At 35.7% G+C, this 22,571-nt stretch overlaps 1 protein-coding gene across 23 annotated transcripts in view; it reads right to left on the reverse strand.

Moving 5' to 3' along the window:
* Positions 1 to 22,571, reverse strand: part of ABI3BP (ABI family member 3 binding protein) — a 135,277-nt gene that overhangs the window by 97,436 nt on the left and 15,270 nt on the right. For all 23 annotated transcript variants that reach the window (XM_015624788.2, XM_015624997.2, XM_015624980.2 and 20 more), the window contains exons 2-4: positions 17,045 to 17,224; positions 8,894 to 8,962; positions 6,747 to 6,879 (exon numbers count right to left, since the gene is read on the reverse strand). In XM_015624788.2, the coding sequence (XP_015480274.1) occupies positions 6,747 to 6,879; positions 8,894 to 8,962; positions 17,045 to 17,224 (382 nt within the window). The remainder of the gene's footprint in view (positions 1 to 6,746; positions 6,880 to 8,893; positions 8,963 to 17,044; positions 17,225 to 22,571) is intronic.

Here is a 22,571-nt window from a genome sequence, read left to right on the forward strand (position 1 = left end):
CAAACAACCCATCTTTCACTTAAATTCAAGACTATTATAAAATCTGAAAAGAAGATTTCCATAGTTGTGCCAAACTATGCCATTAGAAAGAGAAACATACAGCACAGAAGAAATGTGCTCTCAACTCCAAGATTTCCAAGCCTATAAAACCTTCAGCAAGAGTATAATTATTTCAGTGGAAACTTGCCATAGTGAGTACTAAAAACACTGACTGTGATGACAGAATTTCCTCAATCATTTCAGTAAAAAGCAATAAAAATGAAGTTCCATTTAACAATTTGCAGGTCACAATCATTTGACTATTAAAAATATCTAAATATCTACATGTGCTTTTGGAGAAATGCAACCATTTTATTACAGAGTAAAAATTCAGAAATTCCAAGTTTTGTCATCAAAGAACAACAACTCATTGTTAAACCAGACCAACAGACTGCCAAATAAAATGCAAATTCAGTCTTCCTGAGAACACTGTACTGATTGAATTTTGTTGTAATTTTAATTTCTCCCTTTTCCAAACCTTTCTTACATCAAAAATACAATATCAAACAGTCAACACATATAATTGAAGACATGAGTAAGCAGTAAGATCCAGTCACCACTCACATCCATCAATCCCCTTGTGGCAGTGACATACATGCACAAAATGAGTGCAGCTGGCTGAACTGGAAACATTCAGCAAAACATCTTCACAGATTCCCTGCAGAATGATAGGAGGCAGGCTGAAATCGAGTGCTGTCATAGTCACACAGAGGGGAGAGTTGCACTATGTGTTACTCAAACAGAACACTTCCCATTACCTCTGAGGTAAGGAGAGGAAAATCTGATTGCTCACCACAGGGCCCTAACAGCTAATGTCCAAGTAATACACTGGGGAACACTCCCAGGAATGCTATTCCCACCTGTGAATACTGGTTTGATGTTTCAGCAAGGAGATGGCACACCCAGCTACATATGGTGAATCTAGATTCTCAGCAGGTGTAAAGAACTAACAATATTTAACTTTTTAATGTAACATTTAATTTTGATTAATTGATTTGTTATGTGTTTTGGTGGGGGACATTTTATCAGAACAATCTTTATTGAATACTCTTGAATCTCTATTTACAACAAATATTAATCAAATGATTGTAGAGGTCACACTGTTTTTTTGCCAGCTAGCACTCTATAAAACATTAGATCAAATGAGGGAGGTTAGTACCTCCCTCTCTCCCCCTGACAGGCAATGCTTCACTCATTTGAAGATACCACCAATCAGGCCACCCCAGGAACTGCAGGGAAATTTTACCTCCTCTCTTTTTATTAGACAGCTAACATTCCAATAATGTAAAAGGTGTCATGAGCACGTGAGAGCTTTTGGTGCACTCAGAATTAATCACTGTGATAATGAGGGGGAAAAAAAGAGCAAAACCCAGCACAGCAGAGGAATAAAGAACCTACATTCATCAAGAGAGCCTCTTTCATATGCATTTGTGCAACATCATGGAATGTTTAGTGTCTGCATTCTTGACACTCTGTATCTTTGATGATACTTTAACTTTGCTTGTCTCCATATAAGAGGTACACAAAATGTGATGGCAGAAATAAAATAGGACCAATTTCATAATTTAAAGATTACTCATAGGCCAACCACTGCAGTGATTACTATATCTGCAAATGTAATGTATTTGATGTAAATGTATGTAAATTAATGTAAAAGACTCCCAGCCTCACACAGAAGGCTGTTTCTATTCTATGTTTAGCTTACATAGTTTGTTTTTTAAAAATGCAAGGGAATTTTCAGTTTAGAGACAGCCTTTCCATTGCACTAGATGTCAAAATAAAATGACCATTTTAAAGAAACAGCACAGATGGTTTTTGTTTTTGAGATGAAGCAAATCTTACTCACTGTTAAAGGAAGTAAAATTCTAGGATGGATAGGCAAGACATCAAGTTTTCATCTATCAGTGTGAATTATACTGTTTTGCCCAGAATTCCAGTGCCATTTTTCCATTTTTAAACTAAATCTCTTTTCAGCCAGATTCCCAGAACATGGCCACAGAGTCAAATATTCAGACACAAACAATTAGATACTGGAAATCTTATAAGACAGATGGTTTTACAAGATTTCAAGACTGGGTCAGTTTGTATAAATATCATGGATTTACTTGGAACCAGGTCCCAACTAAAACTCCAAACAATTTAATCATGACTATTTTAGTCACACGTAACACTAAACAAACAATTAAGCCTTGGAGATAAAAGAACATTCCAGCTCCATGGTTTTGTGTTGCCAGAGACAAAAGATTATGAAGCTCATTTCTTTTTTGTTCACAGAAATGTAATCAGAATTTTTAAAAGAGACTATCAGCATTTCTTTACTTATAGTTATACTTCATTAGATGTGCAGCATCTATTTAATGTTAGAAAGTAATACAAGAAATGGTTTGAACTCTGATTTTTCAGACACTGAGTGTTGTGCAAATTGACACATGATGTTGATTATATTGTTTCTCTTTTTACTGCTAAGTTTAAAGTAACAGACACCAGCATATATAAGAAAAGGGAAGAATGACATCACTGATGGTTAGCAGTTAAGTTTGCACATAAAGCACTTTCCAATTTAGTTTTGACTTTTACATGATCACTAAAATTCATTTCTTTTACTCAAAACTTTTAGTAGAATGACTGAAATGAAGAGTGAGAGGCTCTGAAGAGGGAGAGACTGAACAGTAACAAATCATTCCAGTTTACACCAGCTTTTAGCATGTACTCCCACAGCAGCAACTCAAAAACATCTGAGACTCAAGAAGTGTATTTGCTGCTTTAAGAAATTCTTCTATGTTTAAAGTACATTTTGTATGACACTTGCAACACAAAGTATGACTTGGTTGGCAGCTGTATAATGATAGCAGTTTGTAAATGGGCACAGGAGGAGATGGGCACATATCTTTCGGAATTTAGCGTTTTAAAAACCCTACTTCTACATACTATACAATATAAAAGAGTAAATATGGACTCTTCTCTGGTTTTCCCTTACTATTTTTGGTTTTGGTCTTTGTTTTTAAAAGCATCAGATAAAAAACAAAAGAAAACATAAAATTTGTGCTACTTGCAAGTATGACGTGAGGACATTCAAATCACAGGCAAACCAATTAAAACAATGTCAGTGTGAATTTGTCATACTTTTTAACTTAAAATAGACATACTTCAGGTTTTAAATTCCTATTTTTGCATGTATCTGAAAGCATTTTTGTTTTTCTATACAATCCACTCAATAGAATATTATATTTTACTGTATCTATAAACCCTGCTTTCATCTAACATGGAAAAAAACAGTTTTTGTTCCATCCTCTGGCTTTCCTTCCTAAAGAACTGAAAGTCAAAGTCCACCTTTTTCAACCCACAGCAACAGAAATGTTCTAATCAAAGCAAATACAAAGAAAGAAAAATCTACAGAGTATTCTCTCTTTTTCAGACCTGGATGGATAGTAAATGAAGTACTTTTATTTTGACAGATTTGTCCACTAATGTTTGTTTGAACACAGGCAAAGAGAAAACAAGCCTCTCACTCTCTTGGAAATAATAAAGAGAGGAAATGAACATGGCTGTGCAGCAGGAAATCATGACTTTGCCATCTTCTCTCATCAACTGTCTTCCACTGGTGTCAGAAGGCAGAGGATGCTGAGAAAGGTTCCACCAACAGTGCTTTCTGGTGTAATGTAGTTCTCATCAGTTATATAAAACTAAACATTTGTGGGTTTTGATTTATATACTTTTGCTTTATTTTAAATTCTAGTGGTAAGGGCCTGATGAGAGATAATAATCACTTCAAGAATGCTTCAAAATTTCACCTTTTATTTTTGGTTCACAAAAAATGGCAGTGAATACTTTTGCTTCAACAAGGGATTAGCATTTGGGGTTACCTTGAAGGCAATACATAGAACTCTATTGGCTTATGCTGTTAATCTCTAGGGAGTTAAGCCAAAAAATGGTTTGTTGAAAAATGTCACAGTCAGATTTTCTCATGGAGTTTCTTAAAAATTTCATAGATACAAAAGACCACTATGTGCCCTGAAGAAGCAAGCAATAATTTCATTGGAGCAGTAAAAGATACCAGTGCTCCTTGAGAATATGGCAGCTCTTATTCCAAACTCATTTGCTCACAAAACCAGATCTTCCAAGGAATATCCCTCTGAGGTCAAACTCACTCTAGAGAAAATCTTGGCCAGCAGAACTGTGCTATTCCATGTGGTTTCTATCTTCTGACTCAGTAACACATTGAATTAACTTTTATTATGCAACATTTGTCCAAAAGCCTAACATCCACGTGGAGATGGTAAAATCTGAGGCTGAGAACGGTGACTCCATTTCAGGTCATAGAGAGTTATAAATTCAAACCTTGGTGGGAGATTTACTGACAGAGCTGAGTCAAGAGGTCCTGGCTGCTACGTACTGCCAATGCCAAAGGTCAGAGGTTAGCCACTAACAGCAATCTTGAGGATGATTAACAGCACACTGCAGCAGTAAGAACATGCCAGATGAAAAAGCATGGAGTCAGGTAGACTGCCCCTGAAATAGACTGACATTTCAGTGAGTCCATTATGTGCTTTTTAAGTCTTTTATCACAACACTAACTTGCTAAGAATGGGCTGCTTCCTGGTTTTTTTCTTATCTTGCATTATCAACATTCATTCAAATTATTATAATAAATTTATAGTTTTTCTTCTACACACTGACTAGAAATATATATGGACCAAATCTCTCTTAGAATTCTAGATATACATACCATGATCACATGGACAACTGTTCTCATACCTTATACAAATCACAAGCATTTCGGCCCAGTAAAGGTAAAATTAGTAAGAGCACCACTTAAGTAATTATTTTTTTTCTTCATTAACTTCATTTTTATGCTTGATAGCAAAACAGAAATCTGGTTATAGGTATATACCTATATTTGATAAGATTATTTGTAACTTGATATAAATGTTTTTAAACTAGCTACTCCTGTCTGACAATATTTCATTAAAATGGAGTGCACATTAGAAGTAATTCTTGAGAGGAGGAATACATCAGAATATATTCTAAACATAGAAAGACACTAGTAGCACACTGGCCTAACTGAAAAACTGTGTTAAAAACTTGTTCAAACTTTGAGTCAATGAATGTCCAAAAAGAAAACTCAGCTACTGAGGAGAAAACACAGAATTGATGAAGCCATGGTGGATACCATTTGCCTTGAATTTTCCAGGTGGGTTAATACAGGACATAGGCTTCTCCTGAAGTGTTCTTCATTTCCACTGCACAAGGAGTGCTGCAACATTGATGCTGACACATCACATAAAGATAAAATCCTTGGTAAAAATGGTGCTAAAATTGCTACGTCAGAACACTTTACAAGCTCATCCAAAATCAGCTCATTGCTTCAATTTCTCACAGTAGGAAAATATTTGCTTCTTTCTTTATTGAAGGAGCAAAGTCTAAGCCTAAACCAACTTTTATTTCTACTGAAGAAAAATCCGACCAAATTTCATCCTTGAACATTTACTAACATTCCATAACTTTTTCCAAACAAACATTAATATCTTTTAATAGTGCTTGAAATTCTGGTTGGTGATGAATTTTTTTTCAAGGGAAATTTCTGATGCTTGAACAGGATTAGTCTTTTTGTGAGGTATGAAACTACTGTAAAGGTATGAAAAAGTTATCCTGGCTACATGGGATGTTTTTCTTAACATAACCTATGTTTGACATCCAGGTTAATTGTGTCAGCTACAGCTTTCTTATGAACAGCAGAGTAAGAAAATTCAAGTCTAAATTAGACAGCTACAAATTACACAAATATTAGACATGTTAAAGAAATGTTCTGAACCATGAAAAAAGAACAAAAAAGGTGCATTTAAAACCCAAAAGATAACAGTTGCAAAAAAGATGTAGATGCATCCCATGGATGCAAAATATTTCTTTTTAGTTTTAGAAAACTGCTGTGTAGAATAGAGCTTCACACAATAAAAATGAAGGTAAAAAAACATTCTTCTGTTGTCAAGGAAGAAGATAAAGAGACCACAAAAAGACAGAGTAGGGAAAACATCTGCATCAGCAATTTAAATACTTTTAATCATCTCCCAAGGGCTGACTAAACCATAATAGTGCACTTAATTGAGAAGCTCTTCTGCACTATGACTTCTCTTGAAACTACTACTTGGTGAGCCTTCCTGAATTTCCCACCTACTGTGCCACCCAGTGAATGCTAAAAATATTGACAGAAGAGATCCTCTTACAACAGAAGGTTAATGAAAGCTGTACTGTATCAACAGAAGGAAAGCCATTATAGTGATAAGACAAAATAAAGGAAATAAAAAATCAAATGGTGCTAAAACAAGGCATCATTCCCCCACTTCAGCACAACAAAAGACTTCTTTTACACTTAATCGGTCAACTCTAAAGTAAACTATTTCCAGTGATTTAACAAAGTTTCAATTGGTTCAGATACAAATGGAGGTAGAGCCAAGGCCATTAGTTTAAGAACAAAGGATTCAGTGTGAAATAGCACAATTTGTAATTCGGTGTGTAGACATCTGACTAAACTTGCTGTCAAGTAAAGAATTGCAGAGCACTAGCATGAGCAAATGAGAAAACTTATTTTACATTGAGAGCTATTGTTTACAACATTTTAATTTCCACTGTACTATTTATCATAATCACAGCAGAGAGCTGCACAGAACAAAATCGTGATAGTAATAAACCCCATCCTTTTCTCTTGTTACCTGTCGCTAGCACAGTTACTTGTTGCTGTCCAGTCATGCTGAGGGTTGACTAGGATGCCCCAAGAGAGAAATACAGAGGTTGGGGAGAGGGTGCCAACCACCAGCTGCAGAGGCTTTTGTGTCTTGTTCCGACCTACATAAAAAACATATAAAGTTAATTTCTCTCTCTCTTGCATTACGTAAAGGAAAATTTTGCAGTTTGATAATTAAGTAAAATAAGATCCCCTCTTCTAAGCTTGAAGGGAGAGGTACAACAGTTCTCCATTTTTTGTGGTCACTATTTCTAACATATGATTTACAAAAGTGGCAGAGACAGTGTCCATAGTCACTTTTTCAGCCTGACATTCCAGTTTAAACTAGTTTTTGAAATTGCTCATTTGGTGGTTTCAGTATACCTCGTATAAGAATAAGCTATAGGCAGTTTAAATTAAAAACTCTGGCTATCTTGGACTATATCACAGAAGACATGACAGAGTCCAGGACATTAGAAAGTCTCCATGGATGTGATAAAAATGGTAATTTCTTGGCAGTTTTCTCAGTAACAATGCAAATATGTCTACACATAATAAATATTTTCTAGAGCATTCTTAAGAGTAAAATAAAACCTGCAAAAGTTCTTTTGCTTTTTTCTGCAGGCAGACCTGAGCCAGGGTCTGTATCTGCGGGATTTTTCTCTTTAATTACTGACTATATTGAAACCAGGTTTTGTGTGATGCTGAACTCCTCTGTATGAAGGAGTACAATTCTTGTGTGGAGAAAGAACTTATTTTAAGGAATGTTTAAAAGCTAATAGATGGAAATGAACAAATGATGTGGAGACTCTATTTTGAACCTGCAGTTTATGGACTGCTACATGCCCAAGGAGAATCTCTGGTGTTTGAAAGATGATTGACCATAGGAAATCAATGTATTCTTTACATTACATTCTTCAAAAACCTGAAGGATCTGCACTTCCTCAAAACGTACAGGTGACCAACATTTCTTGAAAGTTTTTAAGCCACTGATCAAAAGGGTTTATTTCTCACTGTTGTGAACCAGATTTGACTAACTTTCTTCTTATGCCTTTTGAACCCTATTATCTCTTTACTTAACCAGCCCTAGTGACAGTCTGATTTATGTTTTCAATGAATACCTGTGTATACATTTAGAAATGTTAACCATATTGGTTTTTACTTTATGTTGATGATGAATATGTTGCTACAAAACCTACATTAAAAACCAACATATGTATGTTGCATCTGTAAGGCAAATCACTTTCCAAAACCTTTCTAGACATGTTGTGTTATACCTGGCCAAGAGCAAGAAAAGATTTATCCCAAGCATTACCAGGAGTTAGGAAAAAAAAAATAAAAATCATGTAAAGATCATAGAATAATTTGGGTTGGAATTGACCTTTAAGGACCTTCTAGTCCAAGTCCCCTGCCATGAGCAGGGACATCCTCAACTGGATCAGGTTTCTCAGAGCCCTGTCCAACCTGACCTTGAGTGCTTCCAGGGACAGGTCATCAGTTTATTTTTTGCAACAATCCAGTCATCCTGAAAGAAGTCTCCATATTAAAGTACATAATTAACTCTCCATATTAAAGTAAGGAATTCAGAACTAACAATATTAATGACATGATTAAGGTTATATAGAAAGACTTTGAAACAGATAAGGATAAAATTCAGATTTCAACTCTGCTGTGTATAGATTCAGCTGGAAGTATCACTCTTTCCATTACTTCTTGCATCAGAAAACTTAGTAGTAATATTGATATAGAGAGAGACAGACAGAGAGACAGACAGACACCACCATTTACCAATGAGAAACAAAGAGCATTAACATATCAATGGATGAAGGAATCCTCACTTGTAGTTTGGGAAGAATAACTGTCTTTAAACACCAGATATTAATAATCTAATTTTCACTTCTCATTTGTAAGAACTTTATGCAAAAAATCTTTAGGTAAATCTTCATATTTTTGAATGCCATGTGTGTGGTGGCTACTGACTAGGAAACACTGTCCTACATTTTACCTTTCCGTGTATGGAATTTGTGCGCCACACTAAGATGCCTACAGGTAGGAATATCTTTTCAGAGAAACCCAGCAAAAGGTTCACTTTTCTCTCAAATAATTTAGGAAAGAGATCCAGTAATATTATATTACCTGAACAAGATTTCTTGTTGTTTGAAATACGTGCTGGTCTTACTGAAACCAAATACCGCGGCTCTGCATCTGCAAATGAATGAAAAAGCAATGAGTACAGATGTGATGTCTATTGGAAAAAGAGAATAATCTGAAATTAACAAGAAAATGTCAAATAGTCAGTGAATTCTTGACACATTATCCAATCTTTGTGATATTTAGGCTGTTTACCTTAAAATTCATTGAGTTCAAAATTATAAATGCTTCGATTAAAACAAGGTTGAGATGTTTATTTGAGTTTGGGGAATTTCTCTTCAGAAATAAGCCTTTCACTCCTTAAAACCCAATGTCAGAGATTTCTGCCCTTCTTAATTCTTTAAAAAGAAAGCTCTATTCTCTCTGAACTGCAACATGAGAGAAGCTGTCTTAAGAGATTCCAGCGAGATATCCATAGGCAGAATTTGGCTCACTCTATACTGACCAAAATTATTTTTACTCTAGCTTTAAAAAAAAAAGGTTTTCTCTACATAGAATTTTATTCATAGATAGTTAGTTCAGATATATTTATGCAAATGTATAACTATAAATAAGTGACTGAATTTCCTGCATATTTCAGTGTAACAGGCACCTTTAATTCTACCAACTAAACAGAACCACTAAGAAATCATTCAATTTTCTCTTACATACAGATTTCTGTAAAGAGAGAGAAAGGAATAGCAGTATGAAAAAATCCAAAGCTCGCTGTACTACTGAAGAAGTTCTGCCAGTGTGGGAAAACCACTCTAACTTCACGGATTCTGTGCACCCAAATAACTGGAAACCCATACTATGCATGTACTACTTGAATTGTTTAATTAGTCTTTTAAAATGGGTTTCATCTGCACCCAATAACCAAGGCAAGCATTGACAACAGCTGTTCAAAGCAGTGTAGAAAGAAGAGTTAGAAAAAGGAACCCTCAAAGTGCAAATACATCTTCATTTACAAAAAATGTTTTTTAATATTTAGAGGGCTACATAAGTGTAACCACTTGGACATTTTTTTTTATTGAGGCTGAAAACTAGAAATAAGCAAGACTTTAAAAGAATTTGTTTTCCCTCTGTTTTAAGCCTAGTTTTCTGCTCTGCATTTATGCCCACTTGTGAGACTGTTATAACTCACAAAGTATTCAACAGGGTTACTCTAAAGCATGACCTTGAAAGTTAGAGAACTACAAAGGCAGTCTTCAAAACTCTAAAAATTTATGGGCTTATCAGTAAAATGTCCAAGTATTGTGAAAGAATTTTATTAAAATACTTTGAAACAGTTTTTTCCTGCTCCATAGATGGAAAAATTAATTCGGGCTGAAATCTGAAATGATTTGTGTAGCAGTATAGAAATAGATCAGCTGCTAAACAAAATCTGGCAATAAACAAAGACTGTTAAGGCCTCACTGGACATCTCAGCTACAAAACCTGGCAGTTTTCTGGATTCTTTAGCTCTCGTGGGTGTTTTTGTTCTGTAACCAGGTGTTTTCTGTGGAAATATTTTGTGTTATGTGCTCTTCATTAAGCTTTATTTTGGTGAATTTAACAAATGTTGCCTTAATAAAGAATACAACACATTCCCGTTTTCCAGAGAATTCAAGGCTCTTCTGACTGTAATACATCCTACAAAAGAAAGTATTTAGGAAAATAGGCTGAGACTAGATGTTGAGAGAGTGCTGTTAGAGAAGAAGCAGGTTTAAAAAGTACCACTTTTTTAGAAACATGGAATTTAAGAAAATATGATCATTATAACTGAAATCAGAAAGTGAAATTGTTAAAAAAATCCATTCAAAACCTGGGATAAATCAATAAATTTCTGTTCTGTACTTAAAATATATCTTAATTTAGAAATATGATTCCATGATTCCTGAGCAGAACCAACCACGCTACTGTATAGATGTTAAGAATAGAGCAAATGTAATTCAAAATAAATTCATAGGTTTGATGCACAGTATCAAAGCATTATGCATGGGCTGGAGGACACATGTCTTGAAATGTTTTTGTTCTGGGCAGGTATACATTCTATATCCAAGGCACCTGAAATTAAAAAATGCAGAGAGCTTTTTCAATATCATATAATGAGTCTTGACTCATTGGAAATGGGAGTTCTTTCTTAGTCTTCCACTGAAATTCAACATTTTTTTAGTAAGTTCAGAAGACTACTGAGTTTCCACACTGAATCAGTTTTCTTGCTGAGAAATATGACTATCAGTCATCATCACAATGCTGAAACCATCTGACGCTACTATTACTCAATTCATTTTCAGGGCATTAAAGCATTGCCTCACCCATTATAAAATTCTGTCAAGTTACAGGAAATATTTCATGATAATCTGTGTTCTTTTATAATGCCTATATATTCATAGTCCATTCCACAGATCCATGTCTATAAGAAGCAGAAATCTTGGGGAGAAGTGAGTAACACAGCAGAAGAAAATGAAAATTGTGCAGAGTACCAGAACTTAAATAAAACCATTGTTTACCTTGCACTAATTCATTTAGTGCCTAAGAGATAAATTGCTGAAATAGGAGGTAGGTGGGAAAAGGTGACAGTCATAAAAATATGGATGTTTGATTGGATGTAATTATGATTCACAGAATAGATCCACAATTTACAGGAAAATATATTTAAGAGAAGCTCATTTGAAAGATAAAATTATAAACTCAAGTAAAAGCAAACTACACCACAGAGTACAGGCAATCCCATTTGCAACTGAATATTTCTTATTTTCTTTGAACTATATTTAGTAAGAAAAAGATAGTTATATAATTAAGATCAATGTTGAAATATCTGGACACAGATGCATGAATCCAGCATCTGCCTCCAAAAATCACTTCAACATTAGTCAGTATATAACAGAGACATATATGATAAAGATAAAAATTACACATCTGTCTGTCTCTCACCTGTGAGGATCTGCAATCTCATAAATTAAGGATCTCTACAAAACAACTCAAGCTTTAACAAATTAAGTTTGAAATACATTTGCAAATTTGCTATGAAAACTTTAGTGACTCCTTGATGCCTAACACATTCTTGGAGGGCTGCTACTCTAAGACCACTTGTCTGAATCTGTTACTGTCTAACCCCCTTTATTAAGGTTAGCACAACAAATATCTTGGCTAAGAACTCCTTTCAGATCAGAAATAAAGTCCAAATAGTGATCACCTTCAATTCTTTAGCCACAAAACTCTAGGAAAATGCCCAGATGTACCAGAAAAGTGCTCTTCGATAAATCCATGCCTAATTCTAGATGGTATAATGCCCCAAATATATTATATCAATAAATACAATTATTAAAAGAAAAAGGCTTCTATTACCCACCTTAACAGCTTATGAAGACAACCAGAATGTAACAAAAATACATGCCACTGACAAATCAGATTAACATAGGAGAACATTTTATTTCCACATGCCATGAGCTAGACTTTCAAATCAGTGGCAGCAGGCAACTAGCATGCACTACAAAATGCTAGGGAATTCTGCTTTTCTTCAAGCACACTATTCAGGACCCAGCCAATATGCACTTGAAAGCAAAACTATGTATGAATGAACTTAAAATGAATCTTAAAATAGTGTCACAAATGTATCATTATAATTCATGGACCACTGGATTCAGAAATCAAATCAAAGTATTTTTTGGCTTCGGGGTGCAAGTGCTTAATCTGTATTTAGGGATTGTTAAAGACTTACCATGGGATGTGGTTAAGGACAAAGTTGGAGGAAGGGGAGGATTGTAGTGTAACAAAAACAGGAAAAGACAGAGAAGTGGGAGAAAGAGGCTGGCATGAATGAACCTGCTGCTGATCAATGCACTTGTCTAGAGGAAGAAGCACCTGCTGATCTCCCCCAGGTCCTCCCTTCCACCAGACTCAGCTAGCATTAGCAATGTTTTATAATGCTGAATTAATATTCACATTATTTGGCATCTTGAAAGGTGTGTGGCTAAACAATTGACAGTTTCTGGTAATTGATCAGGTATAAGAAACTGCACAGCAAGATCTTTTAACTAAGCACTGCTCTAGCACAGATCTCTGAATTACACTTTTTAAAATGTGCTCAAGGTGGTATAGAACCCTCTCATATATATGCATAAACACAAATTTCACCCATCACTTACTGGCACTGTTATAAAGCAGGATCACCAACACACTCGCCTCTTACACTGTACAGTCTTGTACAAGAAAAGGAAAAGCAAAAGCATTGCCCAACTTTGAGCTGGTTTTAGAAACTGAAAGGGAAAATAATTTTGTTCACTCTGTTAAGTAATTGCTGTTCATTCTTACAAAAATTTCCTGTCTCCACCCAATTTTTTGGGTTTCTCCAACAGCATCAACAATTTCTAGGAGACTGGCTTGCAATCTTCCTAGCCAAGTTAGAAAAGATTAACACAAGTTTCTTAAGCAAATACTCCTTCTTTATGAGTCAGGAAGACTGAAAAAAATAGAGATAAACCTTTAAAGTCAAGCCAAGAGCTTTTGGATGAGTCCATTCACCTTTTTATTAGTCTAGCTGAATTAACATCTTGATATCTTTTGACACTGTCTGAAAAGCTTTAATGACCAAAAATAATGTTATTTACTGTCATGTGAGCACATAAAGGATACTCAGTACAAACCACATCTGGTGTCCTGAAACAGAGGCATAATTCTTGGAGACAAATTTTGCTGCTGCCTTGTCATTGACATTGACATTTCAGTGAGATTCAGATCTATCTACTAGTCCATGAAGCTGCTCAAGACTTTGTTGCCAGAAGAAACTCATTACAAGTTCAGGAAATCCAACAGAATCCTTTCCTCTTTGCACGTGCCTTGTGCAGCCAGATCCCAATTTATTGATAATGTTATGTAACTGCTGATTCAGTTACTATAAAATTCACAAAACAAAGGAAAAACAGATATTTTAAGAATTAGTGCAGTGAGGTGCTCAATATTTTAATGGATGAAATGTGGATAAATGTCATATGTTGTACAAAGTCATATAGCTCTCCTGAAAATCCTAGGAAATGTCATGTCCTTAATAATTTCTTTAAAAATATATCCATCCATAGAAATGAAATTTTATAAATTAATATTTCTGCTGACTCATAAGAGGTGTGTGACCCAGCATAAAAGCTGACAATAAATTTCACATTAATCTACAATGGCTGGGTTGGAAATATGGAATTTGTGGGCCTTAGAAATATATATTGTTGTTTATATTGTGTCATCTTCCATATTACAGTTCCAGCTGGGGACAATTATCCCTAACAGAATACCAGCTATGTAGCTCCATTAACAAAACCAGGGATGCACAGCTAAATCAAGGAAATGAGGAAATGTCTGCAAGGCACTTCATTCTACCTTGTAGACCTATAATCTTTGTTAGAAAGGAGAAATGATATTTTAAATGGTTGATGCCTTTTAGGAAAGGAATAATGACTTACATGTGAAGTTTATGTGTTTTCTTAAATTGGCCTAACACCTAAATTAATGCTGGTTTGTTTTGTATTTTTCTCTTTCCATGAACCACTAAAACGGACAAGAAAAGAGGAAGCATTAAATTGTATTAGCCTTGGTCTACATAGACCACAATGAATTTTCGTATTTGGGAACCACTTCCTCCACATCCTGTTCAATAAAAGCTTCACCTACCACTGTTCAGGGAAGCCTGTAAACACACCTGCTTTCTGTAAAATTCACATAAGGCAAAGCATGAGAGGACCAAAAAGGAGTTCTCAGAGCAAAAATGAATGCATTTTTTATAAACCTAGTTGTTTTGACTGTGAAAAAATGTGTGGAGCACACTGAAGACCATTTTCAGAGTGTGCAGTGGAACTTGGATCACTAGAATATCTAGAACATGGGATAGACAGCCTTGAGTGTGAAATTTAAAGTACATTGTTTTAATATAACATACTGGGCCAACTTCATCACATACAAGATGTACTAGGAGTACAAAGATAATCTGATATTTTTCAGCAATAGGGTTTAGAGGGTTTATATGTTTGGCATATTTCTTGAGAGTATTTTTATTGTCCCTCTACTACACCTTACTTTTTCTAAAATCCATATAAATTGTATGCTAGAGCTGAAGTCTCTGGCTGCCACAATAAAACTTAATCATTTTTCCTAGAATTAAGAACCATTCTGCAATTCTTCCAGTTTCTGCCAGCAACTGATCCCTAAATATGGTGGGGAGGAGGGAGTGCACTAGCAATCATCTCTGTCTTCATTTCTGCCACACAAGTCACTCTAAAGTAGAGCCAAAAGCACAACTGATGTTTATTGCTTTAGCTCGTGCTCCATACACATTTGGAAAGCACAGTCAAAGCTGAAGTTTAATGTTGTGTTTAATATTTGTGAAATGGGAAAGATTATGCACTCTCTGCTTCCAATAAACAAGTCCCCGAGGTATAAAATCTAACCCTAAATCTCTCAACTAAAAGCAACAGTTCCAATAAACTTACTGGTAATTGCCTTAAATAAATGTTTGCAACTTGAGGTACATATTGCTGATAACTTCTTTTACTCCTGTCTTTTCAAAGATGATGTTTTATGAAGGTTAGAAATGCTTGTCTTGCTGTCTATATTATGTTGCCTTTTGCATGTTTAGTTACTGGACATTCAGAAGTAACGAGTCACAAGGAAACTGTCAACTTCTATTAACATGAGGGAGATAAAATTTAAAATAATCATAAAGGAAGAGTATTCCTCAACATTTGTGCTTTTCCCTCTCCAGACACCCTACAGCAAATGGATATGCATGTGGTCAGTGCTCTGATGTGCTGTAGAACAAAAGAAAGGTGCCTAGCTTCCAGCCATTAACTTTTATAGTTAAAGCTACAAAATGTCAATATACCTGAAATTCCAGGTGACCTTGAGCTTTCAGTTTACATTACATCAGGTATAAAAGCTTTATTAAATAGGAAGTGCAAATGATCTTACATGATGATCCTACATTCAATCCTTTTTTTGCTCTTCCCTAAGATCTCAGAATACCTGGAAAATATTAATCCTCACTACTCCTGCAACAAGCATTGTTGTGCCTAATGCACAGTATAGTCCAGAAAATCCTGTACATCATTCCTAGTGAACTGATTCAAAAGTGACACATAGGATGAATCAGGTAAGCCAGACCCAGTTTAAGTGATGGTTATGAAGTCAAACACTGGATTGGTGATATAATTATAAAGAGATCCCAGGAGTATCAACTGATGAAAAGGAAAGCTAACCTTTGCCACAGTGATCCTATCAGTCTCTAATATCTTAATTATTCCATGTCTAACATCTTATTTTTTCAGTTTTTATTCTGCAGTTTTCAGCCTGGAGCAGACACTCACAATGTCCCTAACTGACCACATCAAAAACATGGCAATTATTACTTTTATGCTCATGCATCCTTTCCTCCCCCTTGTTTTACCCTAAGACCACTAGCATTACAATGATGAGGGTAAATTGATTCATTTCAGGCTAGAAAACTTTAAAGAAATCAATAGGAAAATCCTTAAGGATTTAACAGATTTCTCAAAAGGTCAAATTCTGATAAATCAATGCTTTAATAATTTATTTTTCCTTCTCCTTATTCCAGATAACAGGATATAGAATTCTTGACATGGTTTAATCTCTTCCATAAAACAGCTCATGGAATTCCGTCAGTAATGTCTGACATGGAAGTTAGAGGTTAATCTCTAACATGTAATACTGGAGCAGATCCCTACAAGAAGAGGCATCATTTTGATATGAATGTTTCTGTCAAAAGGAATCAACCACACAATTCTCAAGACTCTTTCACTGCTTCTTCTATGATTTGTTAAAAGCATGTACATTTCCCTCGTATTCTACTTTATAGCTGCATCTTTAGGCAAACCATCCCATTTGATCTGTGATATGTTCAAGTACAGTAGAGTCTCTCAGTGAAACGAAAATTCCCAAAACAAATACTAGAAAGCAAACTTTTCCAAACAGCAAGAACTAGTGGTTCTCCTTGAAGGATCTGCTAATGCCACTTTCCAATGAAATTCTTGACAGCAGCCTTAAACAAACACAAATATTCCCTGAGCAATACCCCAATAAAACAGAAAATTCAGCAAACCAAGGGTTCATATTCTCCTCAGTCTCTTCCCATAATTCATTACAAGAACATCATGAAAAGAAAGTATGTCTTACCAAGTTCTGTTATGTAGTTTTTTCCTTCTGAAGGTAAAGGAATGTACTGATTAGAAAAGAAGTTGCTTCCATAACCCAGGACAAAACCTTCTAGTTTGGTGCTTTGACTTGGTCGAAGATACCTCATGCAAACAGTGTCATCTGTTGCATTGATCTGAACCTTCAGACTCTGCCTTTTCACTGGGGAAAGAGTGAAGAAGAGGAGATCAGAATGCATCATCTTGCAATCACATGTTCAGTAATAGAACACGACAATATAACAATATGTTTAATTTGCTAATAGCATGCAACTGAAAAATTTCTTATAGGTGATGTCTCCTGGAAACACAGTGTATTTTAAAAAGTAAACTAACAGTCATGTGAAATAGTGGTTGCCAACATGACTGTTTTTCCACTAGTTTAGCATTATCATTTGCTTTAACATCTACAATCGCAGTGGTAAAACCATGCATGAAGTAAGTGGAAAAAATGCAAGTATTTTTTCCTTTAAATGCAAGAGTTATAGTATTATTAACCATATGTAGGACCCATAGGAGAAAAATGTACAAGTTTTTGGTTTGATTTTTTTTTTGCTTCTTAGTAGAAAATATGAGGTTGTAAAATTCAGTTAATCAGTTAATCACACTCAACAATTACGGTAGAGGATAAACAGTAACTAAATTCAAATAAATCTTCTACATTTTTTTCCCCCTACATTGGGCTGGAAATGTAATTTTGCATTTGGAATTACACCAGGACACCTAACTAACATAAATACTTTACTCAAAACTACGAAGAAACTCTTTTTAAATGTTCATTTTTATGCTTTCCAGGGGAACAGCACATAAAGCAAGAAACATCTTGTATATCCATCTACAAAAATTTAACTTGTAGCAACAGAGAATGACTTCACAGCAGAATAACTAAGTTTTTACACTACAAGTTGGTGTTTTGGCTTCTTCTTGGTGGGGTAAGGGAGGATTAGCTTTTTCCTTTTCCTTCCTTGGTATGTACAATTTTAATACTCCCTTGGTACTGTTAGGCCTATCATATTTTTCAGAACTGTTAAATTGCTGGCTTTCCCCCAAACTTACAACACCAGCACTGGACTAGTACATTTTGGGTTGTTATTTCTCTTCTCAGTCTCAAAATATAAATTTTTATCCCCAGCAGATTTTCAGGCATCTGTGAAATCATGAGGGCTGAAACTAACTTATCAGGAAACAAAAAGAACTTTGCGGACAATCATTTTACTTCAGAAACTAAATCCTGAATGAAACTATTAGATAAATGATAAATAATATATCATTAAATAAAAGGATAGAGCAATACTAAACTTTTCTTTTTCTCTTTTTCTCTTTTTCTCTTTTTCTCTTTTTCTCTTTTTCTCTTTTTCTCTTTTTCTCTTTTTCTCTTTTTCTCTTTTTCTCTTTCTTTCTTTCTCTCTCTCTCTCTCTCTCTCTTTCTTTCTCTCTCTCTCTCTCTCTGTAATTGCAGACTGATATTCAAAGTTTCTCTAGACAAGTACATACTGATTCTCTGGTATCACCCCAACATACCCTGCTTTTTTTTAGAGAAATTCTAATGACTAGAGTTGCCAAGAGACCAAAACCCTCACTTTGTTTTAGTAGATGATTTGAGCATCTGCAGTTGTCTGCACAGAGAATGTAAAGCCTGAAGCCAACACTTTATGCCTCTTCCCTTTACATAAAAAAGCGTACAAGTAAAATTGATGGAAAACATCTGCCTCCCTTCCTTTATCTAAAGACTAATCAAGAAAAATCACTCAGCCAGGAAACTGTCACAATTTTCCAAAGGCAACTCTGCCAGGTTCCAGAGGACTGCAAGGCTTCTAGAAAACTCAGATCTCTGGCATTCTCAGCAGTGCAATACCTTCATAGGGAAAAGGGTGGCAGTTACCTCTAATCTCCATGACATCCTAGCTCATTTATTTTCAGTACACAAGACTGCTGAGAATGTGCAACTCTGAATAGTGACAGGGCTCCAGGTAGTACAAACCAGGAATAAAACACAACACACTTCAAATACCTCTAATGGGCTTCCTAAAGGCACTTAGTAAAATCTGGTAACAAAGCTTAGGATTATTATCTCTGACTGACAGTGAGCTACATCTGTTTAAATTATGGAGTCTTCAAAATCCATTAAGCATTACTGAAATGATGGTCTCCTGGTCTCTATTGAGTGTTCTTGTCTAAGAATATAATAAGACTTACAGAATTTAATTCAAATATGGTAATTTGATTTCCATAGCATAGTTCTTAATCAGTTTTAAACCTGAGTTTACCAAAAAAAAATAAATTAATGAAGATCTATTTAATTTTAAATTTACAATAATTTAAACAATTTTCTCCCCACAATTGTATCCAGGTATCTCTCAGTTATACTTCACATCAATTTGAAGACTTAATTCTATATCAAGATTATATCCAACTGGGTCTGATTTCAGATAGATGGATACAGTTGTTAAATAATGTGGTGGGTTTAGTGCTGGTAGTTATGGTGCCAAATTACAGAATTATGACAATTCATAAGCAGTCAATTATAGTGACAAAGAGTCTTGATTTTGTTAAAGCCTTTGAACTCTCAGTGAGGCTTCTGCAATTAGAAAGCTTAAACGGGATCCCAAAACAGTAGCAGCTTTAAGACCCTTTAGACCTCTTTTTTATAGCTATCATATCAAAACCACCAAGAGAGCTTTTAAAATCAAGGACAGTTCTAGTAGAAAATAATCAGGAATAATGTCTTTTAAAAAAATAAAAATAAAAAAAATAAGGCAAAAAAGAATAAAAGGAGATGCACTTGATATTTAAAAAAATAATTTATTGTCCTCGCCACCCTGTCTTGACAGGGCAGGTAATTTTCCTCTAATTTACTTTTAAGTACAGTGATGGTCTGGATGGTGAAAAGTATTGCAGAGTCCCTGTAGAGTTTAGGAAAAAAACATTAGGAAAAAATTATTTAGGCTGGAAATGACCACCAAGGATCAAGGTATCAACTTCAACCACAAATCCAGCACTGTCAAGTCCACCACTAAACCATGTCCCCAGGAGCCACATCTACACGACTTTCAAATACCTCCAGTGATGGTGCCTCAAACATGGTCAGGCTGTTCCAATGTTTCATGATCTGTTTGGTGAATATATTTTTCCTGGTATCCACTCTAAAGCTCCCCTGTCACAGCTTGAGGTCATTTGCCCTTGTCCTGTCACTAGTTACTTGGGAGAAGAGGCTGACTCCCACCTGGCCCCTACACCCTCCTTTCAGGCAGTTGTAGAGAGAGAGACAATGTCCCCCCTTGAGCCTCTGTTTGTCCAGCTTCCTCAGCTGCTCCTCAAAGACTTTTTCTCCAGTCCCTTCACCACCTTTGTGCCCCTTCTGTGGACATGCTTCAGCTCCTCAACATCTTTCTTGTAGAGAGGGACCCAAAACTTAATATAGGATTTAGAGTGCAGCCCTACCAGTGCCAAGTTCAGGGGGGTGACCATTTCCCTGGTTCTGCTTGGCACACCATTGCTGATAAAGGCTCGGGTTCCATTGCCTCTCGGTCACCTGGGTACACCCTGGCTCACGTTTAGCTGCTGGTGACCAGCACACCCAAATCCTTTCTCACCAGGCAGATTTGGGTTGTCATGAGCCAGATGTAGGATCCAGCATTTGGCCTTGTTGAAGGTACACAATATCCACAACCTTTCCCTCATACAGTAAGTGAATGACCTTGTCATAAATGAAGATTAGGTTAGGCAAGCAGGACCTGTCTTTCAAGAAGCCTGACCCAAAGAGCAGCAAAGAGCAAGGCAGACAAATCTCCTTCTTAAATTTGACTTAGCTGAGAGTTTTTCAGGGAAAATAACCGCTAAAGCAACAACATGGATTCCACACCTCATATGACTAAACCACATTCCTATTCATGGGCTATGCATTCCAGAATCAGTGAAAATGAGGGACGAATATTAACTGGCAAAACAATAAATGACCAGTTTCTGGAAGCGTATGAGCAGAAGTGGAGCAACCAAGGACAAGGAGAGCTCAATCCTACTTGCACAGACACTGCCAGTCTAGTCAAGAGAGGGTCAGCCTGGAGCGATGAAGATATAAATGATATATAAATGATATTGGTAGATGTGGACTGCCCCAAGAGCCAGTAGCAATATAGATTTCACCTGTGTTAATCTCACAATGTTTTGAACAACTAACCAGGAAAGCATTCTTATTCTGAGTGATATATCTCTTTTAGTCACCACTCAGATAAATATTCATTAAATATGATTGAATGGACAAGGGAAGTCATAGGAACTTAACTGTTAAAGTACAGTGATAAGAATCTATTTGATTTTGAGAAAATTATTTTTTCGTATTAGAATTTCAGGAGACCTTTTTTCCCCTGCATCTCCTTGATGAAAGACTCGAATGATGCCCTCTAATTCCATTTATTTGTGCCAGTTTTTGGCATTTGTTGGTGAAACCCCGGTCTTAAGTATTTGCATTTGTAATGTAATTCTTTTACATTGAGACCATTTCCAAATGGAAGATTCTGAGATCTATAGCTACCGCTGAAACACAATCTTTCCCTCCATGCTTGCCAACAGAAATTCCACACTGATGTGCAAGTATTCTCTTCAACAAAAGTCAGTTGATGGCCAAGATCAGCAGGAGAAACTGTGCAAAGTGAATCTGAAGTAAAAGCATGAAGTTAAGTGCATCAGAGCACTTGGAATCCCTCTAAGGAAAGGAGTCTGCCTATCCTGTGAGAGAAGGAAAAACAGCTTGATGAATCAGATGCATCATAAGAGAACCAGCCACCACCAACTCTTCAGAAAGAAAATAGCTACCAATGACCTGGACAATCCAGCTGGAAGCAGCATAGTTTGGCTAGCTGGAATGTATAGGCAATAGAAGACAAAAGCAAAAAAATATTGACACTTTAAAAGTTTAGATGTTACTTTCACCAGGAGTCTACTGCACAGTTTATGAGTGCATGGTCTCTTGTAATCAAATACAGTCCTGTTTTCTGTTTTTATCCATAGAGTGGGGATCCTTGAACTCTGCCCTACAAAACTAGAGGGTGAATACAGCTGTAGTGATTTACAGCAAATTTGGCTTTGTTGCCAGAATTCCTTTTGCCTTACATTGAAATTGTTTATTTTCCATCTTTTCAAAGATTTTAAGGGGCATGAAGGCAAGACACAGCACTGCCTCCCAGAGTGCTAGACAAATGAAGTGTGTCTTATGAAAATATATGAGCACCATCTATTTGTAAGCACTACCTCACTTATTCAAATAATTCACGGCAGTGCTCTGATTTTTCCAAATCTGGTGTCATAGTACCACCAGGCAAGTTTTCAGTGATAATCTAAAACTATGAAACTTTTATTTTCTGCTCTTTTATATTTTTGTATTTATTTTGGCTGACAAACTGGAGAAATATTGGTTGTTTGGCTGCAACCCAAATGTATCTTAAAATGGAAAACATTTAAAAATAGTTCTGTTTCTATGTACTACAATAAACAAGACACACTTCTAAAGCAGC

The sequence above is a fragment of the Parus major genome, chromosome 1, assembly GCF_001522545.3.
Source record: "Parus major isolate Abel chromosome 1, Parus_major1.1, whole genome shotgun sequence".
NCBI classification, from domain to species: domain Eukaryota; kingdom Metazoa; phylum Chordata; class Aves; order Passeriformes; family Paridae; genus Parus; species Parus major.